General features: G+C 40.5%; 2 protein-coding genes across 2 annotated transcripts; both read right to left on the bottom strand.

The window, feature by feature from the left end:
• Positions 1-1,760: 1,760 nt before the first annotated feature.
• Positions 1,761-5,003, bottom strand: mrps26 (mitochondrial ribosomal protein S26). The gene is made up of 4 exons (XM_083923743.1): positions 4,641-5,003; positions 3,188-3,334; positions 2,942-3,065; positions 1,761-2,184 (listed from the first exon to the last, which is right to left on the bottom strand). The coding sequence occupies exons 1-4, from the start codon at positions 4,865-4,867 to the stop codon at positions 2,053-2,055; spliced, it is 630 nt and encodes a 209-aa protein (XP_083779869.1). The 5' UTR covers positions 4,868-5,003; the 3' UTR covers positions 1,761-2,052.
• A 1,788-nt stretch (positions 5,004-6,791) lies between these two features.
• Positions 6,792-9,962, bottom strand: neff2 (neuronal intermediate filament family member 2). Its single transcript, XM_083923728.1, has 3 exons — positions 8,825-9,962; positions 8,151-8,275; positions 6,792-7,881 (listed from the first exon to the last, which is right to left on the bottom strand). The coding sequence occupies exons 1-3, from the start codon at positions 9,833-9,835 to the stop codon at positions 7,821-7,823; spliced, it is 1,197 nt and encodes a 398-aa protein (XP_083779854.1). The 5' UTR covers positions 9,836-9,962; the 3' UTR covers positions 6,792-7,820.
• Positions 9,963-11,622: the final 1,660 nt, after the last annotated feature.

The raw sequence follows: 11,622 nt of genomic DNA, 5'->3' as shown, positions 1-11,622 counted from the left end.
AATTATTACTTTATTACACACACACACGGGCCCGAAATACACACACACATGCACAAACAGAACCTATTTACATGCAACTAATGGAGCAAGGGGGCTGCTAAATGGATCGGTGCCCCGAGCAGTTGGGGTTATGGTGCCTTGCGTAACAGCACCTCAGTAGTGCCCAGGAGATGACCTGGCACCTCTCCAGCCACCAGTCCACGCTCCATTCATGGTCCACCAGCCAAGTCACCTATGGACTGAGCTACTGCCGCCCCCTAAAAACCGTGACAAGGTCACAGTGAAGACCCAAACACAAACGCACTCGTCCTGCATTAGAAAAGTAGGCAGTTAATACAAACTAGAGAGCTCGTCTAATAGAACGATGGCCAAGCATCAGGGAGAAGAAAACACTTAATTTGTCCACAACAAAAAGACTGGAATTGAATTTAACTTCTATTTAAGAAACAAAAACATTTACATATGTACCTCCTAATAAATAAGAATGAACGGTGTTGTGAGAACAGCAGCCAGTTGTTTGCTGCTAATCTGAGAGTTAATTTCACTCTGCTCTGTCGTGTTAATTGTAATCCAGGCCTTCGCTGCCACAGTTGAACAATCCCGTTAACCTCACTTACCGATCACATTAACACAACAACTCAGGTCTTATCCTGTGATGTTTAACACTAAGTCAGTATACAGAAGAGGTCCTGACAGTGAATAACACCCTTAAAATGCATTAAATACTTCATTATCTTTGAGAACATTAGTAATCAGACTTTATTTAAATGCATGAATTGATTCACAGCTGCAACGGTTAATCTGCCAATTATTCTAATAAGTGGTCGATCACTTATTCCATAAAACATCTGAAAATAGCGAAATATACTCATCACGACGTCCTACAGCCCAAGGAAACTTCTTCAAATATCTACCAAAAAATACTCAAATTATAAATGATGCAAAATTGAAGCTGAGACCAGAGAAAGTTTGTCATCTGTGCTTGAAAATGACTTAAATGATTTAATCAATTATCAAAAAATTGTTGCAGACTGTCAGCTCTACTACACATCCTAAATTAAAACTTTATTAAATATAAATATATAAAGTTAAATATTGAGGGATTTGACAGGACAAGATTGTTCATTTTTTCCCCAGATGTTTTGTGAAATGAGTGTAAAAGTATATTTTCCTAAATTTTCTATACTTTCTGTTAATGAGGCACGAGCACTGTGGAGGCTATTTAACCAAGTGTCACGTCAGTTTGAAGGCCTCGTTTGACCCTTTTCACACTTCAGCTGCTGCAGGTCGCCTGGGTCTCTTCACCTCTGATCATTGTCATCCAATCAACCTGCACGGATGACCCGACCGAAGAGGATTACTCAGGCTCAGCAGCACGTTGTCACACATAAGATTAATACCTGTGAGTGTAAACACTGACAGTGAGGAGAGCTGCACACAGCGCCTCCTAGAGGGGGAGACAAAAAAATCCAATTTGGGCTCCAAAACAAATAGACATGTTAAATATAAAGGATATTTCTCCCCATGATGAACATGAAAATCTATGTTTTCTGATGCATTTCAGTTTCTTTATGCAAATGTACTGTGGATCATCTTTTCTGTCACTGTCTGACGCCATGTTGTTAAGACAAAATGTTAATTGTTAGACAGTTTCCAAGTAGCTCTTATTCAGTTTTGAAAATCGATTTCTTGATAAATACAAAAAAAATCTAATTTTCACCCTATTTTGTTAAAAAAAAAAGATTCAGACGGATTTCATGGAAACTCAAGTGAACATTTACTTTACATACATTACATATGAAAAGACAGTTTTACGTTTAAGGTACAGCACTCAAATAAGGAAGAATGTGAAACAAGACAAATAAAGGCAGGAAATCAAGTCCACAAGTGATCTGCTCATTAAAAGGTCTCAGATATTTCTTAGTTTGACCACAATCTTCTCACAATAAAGGTTTTCTGTGAGAAGTTGAAGAAAATCTGCTTCCAATTCGGATCGGAGTCCTGCGCGATGTCCGTTTGTCCGCTGGACTTATAAGAGGTCGGCCCCGTGCTTCACTGCAGTATTGTCTGTTTCACAACTCTCCCTTCTTTGTCGATGGCAAAGTTGTAGTTCTTTGGATTGTCCAGAGCTTCTTCTATACGCTGATCCAAGTTCTCCAAGGTGATGAAGGTCTTTGCCTCCTCCTGGAAGAGATTGAAAGGAAAAATGTCGTTTAGAAAGATTAGAGAAGACCAGAATCTGTTTTCACATACAGCCCCGCCACACATGGACGTATTCTGAGCGGTGGGCCCCTGAGCACAGACATGTAAGAGGCCCCCCACTCTGTCTGCGTAGGAACAAGACACCCACATTCAAAGAGTCGACTTTTAGTTGTTTTGTCTGTTTGTGGTCATTTCACATCCATTTTTAGATGTTTTTTATGGCTTTGTAATTGTAATGCATCTATTTATTTTTTGCCATTTTGCATCTTTTTGTGGTGGTTTTGCATCTATTTTTAGACATTCTATGTTTCTATGGCATCATTTTGTTTCTTTGTGGTCATTTTACATATTTTTTAATCGTTTTGCGTCCAATTGTCTTTCTGCGATGTCTGTGATGTCGATCCACTGTCCTTTGGCGTCATTTTTTGTCTCTTTGTGGTCGTTTTGTTTGTATTTTCAGTCATTTAGCATCTCTTTGTGGTCATTTTGAATCCCTATAGTCATTTTTCGTCTCTTTGTGGTCATTTTGTGTATACTTTTCATTTAGCATCTCCATTTCCGGTTTGCAGTACATGTGCAAACAGGGCACGGATGCTATTTTGACGCAGAATTGAACATTTCCTCTCTTTTTATAGATTACAAAAATCATGCAACCGTAGCTTGAAGAATTAACTATTACAATAAACAGTTTCCTCTTCAGTTTGGAAGGAGAAAACGGAAAGATTGAGAAAAATCATACCTGCAATCTCAAAATTTCGATCTCTTTTTCTTTGATGAATTCTTGCTGCTCTAGTTCACGCTGAATGATAGCTTCCACCTTCTTGCGCTCAGCTTCCTCCTTTTCCTTTTGGACCCTTAATACCCTGAAAGACACAGAGGACAAAGGTGAGCTGTTACTTTTGGAAAATAGGTAAAATCACACGAATGGAAACGAGACACAAAAACCAAGAGCAGTCAGAGTTTTGCAGACTTCATGTTGTTTTACCGGAGTTTGAGCATGCGGATGTTCTCCTGGTTGTTAAAGGCCATGAGGACAGAATGCTCCTCCGCCTCTTGCTTCTCCCTCTCCGCTGCCATGGAGCCCGTCTCCTCCTCGTACTTCTTTCGAAGAACCTCCTCCTTAAACTCCAGGCTGACAAACAGAGAAAAGAACCAGGTCAATTCAAAATGACACTTGTAGTTTATGGAAGGGTGACTAAAATTCACAAAGTTCAAAAAGGAAACCAGCGAGCGTGTAATGATGGGAAAAGTCAGAGTAAAGTCAAGTAGCAGAAATAAGAATTTGAAAATTCTAGTATACAACATATAGAATGCTTCTCTGGATTACTTAATATGTGAATAATGTTTTCAATAATTTGTTGATTGTTTTGTCTAAAACATGTCAGAAAATAGCGAGAAATGACAATCACACATTCCCAGAGCCCAATTGTAAAATATTTAAATTGCTTGTTTTGTCTGACCAATAATCCCAAAAGCCAGAGACATTCAGTTTACTAATCCAATAAAACTATGAGAAGCAGCAAATAATCACATTGCCATTCACACCAGTGAAGTCTTGGCATTTTTCCTGCGGATTCACTTTCCTTAAATTGGCTAATCCATCGTTGCCTAAACCTTTCTACTCTAATGTGCAAATCATGCTGTTCATCTTAAATTGGAAACAAAATTGATTACTTTGAAGACAAAAGTAATGTGACATTAAAAATCTGCCGATTGTAATTGTTTTTGTTTTCAACCATATTTGGGATACTCACACTAACCCCCCCCCATTGGACTGATTTGTACACATTTGATATTGATACACACATTCACTTTTCTTCTAGTCTAATATACAGCTTAATGTTTATTTATTTTTCAGATTCCAATACAGCTGTACATATTATGTCCTGTGCTGCTGCAAAACCGGAGTTTTCGCCTCTGAGGATCAATAAAGGCTTTTCTCATATTGTTTACCAGCCAATAATATAAACAAAAACGCCTCAGAGGTGACATTCGGTATTTGCAGCAGCACAGAAGTAGTACAGCTGAAAACTAATAAATATTAAGAATATAAGAAAATATGAAACCCATACGAGCAATTGAAGACAAAATTAAAGGTGGTAAGGGGATAAATGAGTATAGTAGCGTATCTAACAATATAAAATATGTATATAAATTAGCCCAGCAGAGAGAGCCAATGGAGTGGAATTATTATTATTATTATTTTTTTTTTTTTTACCAATTATTTTGGCACATGTATTTATTGGATGGAGATTGTGGATAAAGGATAAACAAAAAATAAAACAAACATTATATTTGGTAGTAAATGTTGAAAGTTTGAGGAATAATTTCCGGCCCAACATGAATTAACGGGAGACAGATATTTCCAGTACACCAGGTCGACGTGTAAATGAACGTCCGTGACATGACCGTTACTAACGGTTGGTGTTATGACATACCGAAGCGCCCTCATGATCAACTGGTACTCCGAGAATCTCTCCTTGAGGACGACCATCTCCACCGGGTCGACTGGGGGAGGCACTTTTATTCGCCCCTCTTTGGACTTGGCCACCGGGTCCGTGCGGGACTTTCTGCCCCGGACAGCCTCCACGAGCACGGCGCTCCTACTGGGTGCAAGGAGTCGGGCCGCCGCCTGGACGCTCCTCCCGCCGATGACCTGAAACATGTCGGCGTCGACAAATGTGGCTGCAGGTGGGGGACGTTAGTCGCTCAGTGTAACGGTTAGTTAACGGTTAATTAAAGCATTCGGACGTTAACATTGAGACAGAAATGTTATCGGGAAGAAGGCGGCGGCCATATTGGTGCCCTCTGACCGGAGGAAGTGATTAGCACAGTAGCTAGCGAGGTTAGCTTAGACGCTGTTTAGCCTCTACCGCCATCTGTAGGTAAAATCATAGACATAAATAAATGTATATCTCTATGGGTAAAATGCGTTTTTTTCATAGTCTGTGACTCCCTAAGAATGTAACATAAATAAACGAGAGTTTCCACAGTCTTTGACGCTCCTACACTGATGTTGTTGTAAGTTAATATTACGTCCCGTCAGTAAGCTAACTATAGTGGCAGATGGATAGTTAACTGTTGGTCAGCTATGCTTCTTTTTTTACTTAGCTAAGCTACTTTAGCACTCGTTAAACAGGTAGCTGCCAGATTCATTTTTTTAACATTTTATTTGAACTTGGTGTGCATTACAAAAAAAACAACGATAATACATCTGTTCTTTTTTAAGTAGATAAAGATATAAGAAATGTAAAATTAAATGTATATATATGTATATAGTTACACAAAAACCAACGGGTAGAACTGTAAAAAAAAAAAAAAAAGTAAGACACAAAAAATAAAAGATGCTAGGTGTCATTAAAGAATAGAAATAATAATAATAAATTAATTGAAAACACAATCTTACAGTTTTAATGGCTTTTTGCTTTTTGACAAAGTTTTGTTCTGATAAATATAATACCATTTATTTTTTGAACGCATTAAAGTGAGGTTTTACTTTGGCAAATTTACATTTATGAATGCAAAACCCTGCAAAGAATATTATGAGATTGATAAGAAAATGTTCTTTCTCACAAATACAGTATCATATCTGACAAACCAAATATCACACTTTCCAGTAAGCCCAGTGTGAGAATGGAATAACTTATTTTTTAAGATGTGAAATTCCAGTTATGACAGTACTTCTAATTACTTAAATGGTATTTTATGTTCTCAACTGCAGGGACCAACTGGGTCTTCTAGAGACAGCAGCACAACACTTAATTTGAGTTCCTGTCTTGCACTCGTATGCGGTAAAAATAAATGTGAAAACTGTTATTTTCTGCATGCATTTCTTCAGGGTTCAGTGAGAACGCTGAGTGTCAGCCTGCTGACTGATGATCCTGCTGAGGCGAGGCACCAACACATTACAGATACAGCCAGGAGCATGGCATGATGGGAAATGGTGCAGTGCCGCTATGTATCGCTCACTGTGACATTGAGAGCTGTAAATAAGGAGAAATTTAAGCAGGATGAAACAATTAGAAAATATTCTCAGCAGTGACACATTCAGCCTGTCAAGTGACAGACGCAATATCCATACGTTTTACTATAATACTATTTATCATTGATTTATTGCTTAAATTTCATAATATTTTGTGTGTAAACCATCACTGGTGTTGTAAGAAAAGCCCTGTGATTGGAATTTGAGTCATGATGACTGAAGTATTTATGCATTTAATAGATTTTACATTTTAAGGTCACATGACATACTTTCAAAACACACAGGTGATTAACCAACCTGTAAGGGTACCTCTGAAAATATGTCTCTTTTTGTCTAAATTGCATCTATAAAATGTCTTTTATAGAAGGTTTCGTCCAACAGCAGACCCATTTTGAACTCCATGTTTACACTTTGATTGAATATCTAATTAGCCGTTTGCTGATTGGTCTTAAACTAGACGTCAAATAATTCAGTTGCATATAGGAGCTACAGTGGAGACACGACATTAAAATGATGTCTGTTCTAATGTCCTAAACATCCTCAAAAGTGTCAAATGAAAACAGGAGACATGAACTGATTTGCAGGTCAGTTATATGTTTATTCAGCTTGTTGTCGGCTGTTACAGGTACAGCGAGTGTAATGGTGCAGACTTTGTATTAGTTTCACAGGTGTAAAGCACCATTTAGATCTAACATTAGCAGACAAACAACAAGGAGCTCCTGCACTTTATCTTTCAGTTTTGTCGTTTAGTTTTGAATGAACTCACAGAACAGAAAACAAATCTAATGCAGATAAGCTGTGAGACACACTGCATGAATATAAGGAGAAACCAGTAACAATTAATCTTCCACAGCATTTACCTGTCCCAGATCTTATGCAAGAAAAGACAGTTTTATCAGAAATTAGAAATTTAAATAACTGGCCAAATAGAAAGACCCAAACCCACTCTAATTTTTAAAACCAACAAAACTTGTATTTTTTATATAAATGCAGAGGAAGAATAACTTAAAAAGACAACAATGGGTCTTTTAATATAGTGAAAATAATTTTTAAGGTTACTGGTTCACTGACTACTAGAGAACCAGGGGTGCAGGACAATGCGCGATCGATTGGTAGAGTTCCCGGTCAATAATGCTGCAGGTTTCTCGCATCACTTCAAACACAGATAAGGTCCAAGCATCAAGAGATAAAAAGGGATTTTTCCTCCTTCACAAACAATTGGTCAAATGTTTGCACAACGAGGGGTTCAGAAGAGTCAAATACTAACTCTGCTGCTTGGACCTCAACGTGTGTGACAGGGAGGAACTCAGCCAAAACAATACAGCTGTCCGGCTTAGCTATGTTAACTAATGCAGTGCAACCACTCTGCATGTTACAGTTTTCCATCTTCTTGATGTGCGGTGTCAGAACGTGTGTAGAAGAAGGGGGACTTCTGGTGGACCTCTTGTTTAGCACAAGGGCGCATTTGCTTTGGTTTGCATTTTTGTCTTGGGAGGAGTAAAAGGATGGAGTATTAAGGGGGGCGGGGATATAAGAGGATGTTAAAGAAATGAGGGAGGGAGAGGGGGGATGTTCAGGGCAGGGAAGAAGGGGTGTGAAGATTTCAGGTTGATGCCAGGCTGGTGGAATTCATGGTTTAGATCATGGCGGTAGGGGAAGGGTAAGCCAGACGAATCTCTTCTCCCTCCAGAAGTTTCCTGAGAAGGAAAAGAAAACAGAATATCATTGAGCTGTCCATGCACTTGTAGTAGTAGTAGTAGTAGTAGTAGTAGTAGTAGTAGTAGTAGTAGTTGTAGTGCGATTAACATGATTAAACACAATTTTTTTCAGTCAGATGAGATTAAAAATAAAATAGAAAAGGTATTTCAAAAACCCATTACCCCAGAGAAAGTCATACAGTTACATGTATATTTATTTTAGAGAATCTAAATGTCTGATAATAGTGGAGACAAAAGCCAGAACTCACCTGTACGCAGCTATTTCAATGTCAAGGGCCATCTTCACATTGAGAAGGTCTTGGTATTCTCTCAGGTAGCGCGCCATCTCCTGCTTGGCGTCGGTGATATCCCGCTCCAGCTCACTTATCCTCATCTATGAATAAGAAAAAAACAAAGAGTCTTTCATTATCAACTATCAGTCAGTGACGCTTGACACGAAGTCTTTAACAGCTTTATTATGCATATTTTATTTAAGGTTATTTTTGCTTGAAGAGATTTGCTTCAAAATAATTGGAAATGGTCAGAAAGTGGTAAATTATCATATAAATAAGCAATCCCGATGTCTTTTTTGAGTGTGCAATTACGTTGTTCTCTCTGTTCCTTCAGACAGCAACCTTGCAGCTTTTCACCTCTGCTGTAGGTCTGCCATCATTTCCTGCTGAGCACTAAAGTATGTGGAGGGTGTAGCTGCTGCAGAGAACCTATCTACATCTTATAGCAAAGAAGCTTCTTCCTGATGTTTCTCTACTTTCTGCACATAGACTGTCATCTAAGAAAGATTCATAAGAAGAAGAATGCTCTTGATATGAAGTTATATTGGAGCAAAATGGGCAGATAACCAGACCAGGTACCACACATTGGTTCACATTCTCCTACTGAGTGAATATTGATGCAGCTCAGGATCCAGTTATCCCTCATTCACCTGGTACTTTGCCACCTCTTTGTCCTGCGTCTCCTCCAGATCCTCCAGCTGCTTATTGAGGGAGTCAATGACGTTCCGGAGCGATTCGATCTCAGAGGAGCGGGACTGAAGCAGCCTCCTGTACTCCATAGTCTCCTCCCGGATGGCGTGCACGGCCTCGTTGTTTTTGCTCGCCATCTCCGCTACACTGGCGAACTTGCTCTTGTACCATTCCTCAGCGGTCTGCATGTTCTTGTTTGCCAGCCGCTCGTACTGTGCCCGGATGTCTCGTAGGGCAGTGGAGAGGTCTGGCCTGGACACCACCTCCACATCCACGCTGATGTTAGCCACCTGCAGCTGGGCCTGCAGCTCTGCTTGCTCCTCTGCAAAGACTTTCTTCAGGAACACCATCTCATCACACAGAGAGACCACGGTGGCCTCGGCATCACAGTTGGAGAGCGTGGCCCTGCTGGCCTCCTCCCTGGCCCTCTGCAGGGCCTCCTCAGCATCCATGCGCCGCCTCGCCTCCTCCTCAAAGCGCTCCTTCATCTGGTCGTACACGTCACGCAGGTAGTCTCTCTCCGCCTCCATCCGCATCTTCTCCCCATTCTCTGAATCAATCATGGCCCTCAGACTCCGTGACTGCCCCTCATAGAGGGTCTGCAGACGGGACGGGTCGTTCTGCCGCCTCCTCAGCGCATCTAACTCGGACAGCAGGGCTCGGTTCTGCAGCTCCAGGTGCCTCACCTTCTCGATGTAGGTGGCGAAGCGGTCGTTCAGGTCCACTAGCTGCTCCTTCTCCTGGGAGCGCAGGCCCAGCAGCTCTGTGTTGAGGGAGCTGGCCTGAGCCAGGTCCATCCGCTCAGACCCGTCTGGCAGGGAAGAGGAGGCCAGCCTCAGGATCCTCTTCCCAGACGGAGGAGCTCGAGAAGAAGAGTAGAGAGAGGAAGACATGGAGGATTTGGTGGTGAATTGGGAGCCTCTGTAGCTGTCCCAAGGGCGGCGGTAGGAGAAGAAGGTATCGTAGCTCATGATGAATTTTTTGTTGTGGATTTTTTTTAGTTTGTTTAAGAAAAGGATGTGAATGTTTTAAGTTTCAGAAGATTTTTTTTTATGTCCCCCTTGTTCTGCACACCATCGGTGAGGATGAGCGGGCGTTTTGCACTGCACCAGCTCAGTGATGCTGCAGATCCCTGGCTTTTATAGAGTGAGACTGCCCCCCTCCTCCACCACAGAGACGCATCAGTGCTGTCAGCATCCACCAGGCCAATAGCAGACTGCTGCAGTGAGGAGAGAGGAGGTTGGTTTTCAGACTCACTCTCACCCTCGGCAGGCAGAGTTGATGTGGTAGAGCAGGTTTTCTTTTAATCTGCCCTATAAATGACAATGCACTCAATTACTCTCATTCTATGCATTTGTGTATGTGATCGTTTTGCTCAACTTTATGCCCTCAATGCATTCTCAGATGCATCTATCAAGCAATGAAGACATCCACATTAGAACCTTGTGAAAATGACTTGAAACAAAGTCTTAGAGAGAATCGATACGTAGTACATTAAGGGGCATGTGCTTTAACAGAGAGGCACTTAAAGGTTTTAATGTTGTAGAAAACAATAAATTAATTACCACACATTACTTGGTACTTAAATAGATTGATGTAGTTGATAAGTACCCACTGCTTTATCTGAATAATATGAAGGATATTGATGAAAAACCCACATAGCCTACAAGACCCTTTCGTGCTAATTGAACATTACAGAGATGGCTGGTGCTTTCGTTTATTTTACAAAAACTAATATCTTCTCTTTTTCATCATCTCCTTGCTTCATTGTTTTCTGTAGTGCTTTGAGTGTCCTTTAGACTTATACTTCTCTTCATAGGCAGATACCCCTTCTCAATGTTCTATATACTGCTTCTGTTCCCAGAGTATCTTTAGACGTATCTGTTTGATCTATTTAGATTACAAACTGATGAGTCACTGATGTGCTGTCTCTGACAGTGTGTGTGTGGGATATGCTACTGAGGAAGAATCTGTGTGTGCTGACACAGAAACCACTGCTCCTGTTTAATACTCAGATGAGTCAGCTTGCTTTTTAAGTCACCATTAGTGTTGAAAAAGAGGCACCAAGCTGATGTTCTAATACCAAAATCAATTCATATTTCTGCTCAAGGACACATTTCTCTTCCACCGGGTGACAGGATTTTTCATCCTGCTGCCCTGTAAGCACTCACTATTTGACTCCTGACTGATAGATAAAAAGATAAACTAAGTTTTCTAGCACAAAAAGACCTTAATTTAGACTGCTGATTGAGTAGTATTAATCTTTTCCAACTTTCAGAGTGCACGGTACGTTAAAATCGCCACCCTGATCAAAGCAAGATAGCCACAGCTGCCAGCAGCAGGCCTAAAAAGCAAATGATGAAGCAGGATTATTGTGCCAGCAGGTGGCACCATTTAGCCAGGCAAACCCAAACTGATATCCTTATACCTGCCAAAGTAAAAGATGAGAAGTTTCTGTATGTATCTGATCTAATTAGTTAGATTACTTGCAAGAAATGTGATATTATTGTGCACCCAGTGGCTTATGTAGAGGAAGATGATGTTTATGTTGTTGTATTTCTTGCCAAAAGAGGTCAGTGACACTCAATGATTGCTTGACATTAAAAGGGACAGTTCATCCAACAAGACAATTAAAGTGTTTCTCTTCACTTACAGCTGCAGTTCCTTGATTTATCTATTTCATAGATGGTTTAGCAGAGAGAAGCATTGCAACAAATTTATTGGGGCGACTCCTGTCCCTGGTTAGCTAGTTAGTTAG

This window comes from Echiichthys vipera (assembly GCF_963691815.1).
Source record: "Echiichthys vipera genome assembly, chromosome: 12".
Classification (NCBI taxonomy): domain Eukaryota; kingdom Metazoa; phylum Chordata; class Actinopteri; order Perciformes; family Trachinidae; genus Echiichthys; species Echiichthys vipera.
Note: the sequence above shows the minus strand (reverse complement) of the source record. Positions and strands in the feature narration are given on the sequence as shown.

What these genes read in the sequence shown, in the direction of transcription:
- mrps26 (XM_083923743.1), bottom strand. Translation starts at nt 4,867, where the DNA reads ATGTTTCAGGTCATCGGCGGGAGGAGCGTCCAGGCGGCGGCCCGACTC. An exon ending in TTGATCATGAGGGCGCTTCG is followed by an intron (nt 3,335 to 4,640) that starts GTATGTCATAAC and finishes TCTGTTTGTCAG; the next exon opens with CCTGGAGTTTAAGGAGGAGG. An exon ending in TCGAAATTTTGAGATTGCAG is followed by an intron (nt 2,185 to 2,941) that starts GTATGATTTTTC and finishes AATCTCTTCCAG; the next exon opens with GAGGAGGCAAAGACCTTCAT.
- neff2 (XM_083923728.1), bottom strand. Translation starts at nt 9,835, where the DNA reads ATGAGCTACGATACCTTCTTCTCCTACCGCCGCCCTTGGGACAGCTAC. An exon ending in AAGAGGTGGCAAAGTACCAG is followed by an intron (nt 8,276 to 8,824) that starts GTGAATGAGGGA and finishes TCTTATTCATAG; the next exon opens with ATGAGGATAAGTGAGCTGGA. An exon ending in ATTGAAATAGCTGCGTACAG is followed by an intron (nt 7,882 to 8,150) that starts GTGAGTTCTGGC and finishes TTTCCTTCTCAG; the next exon opens with GAAACTTCTGGAGGGAGAAG.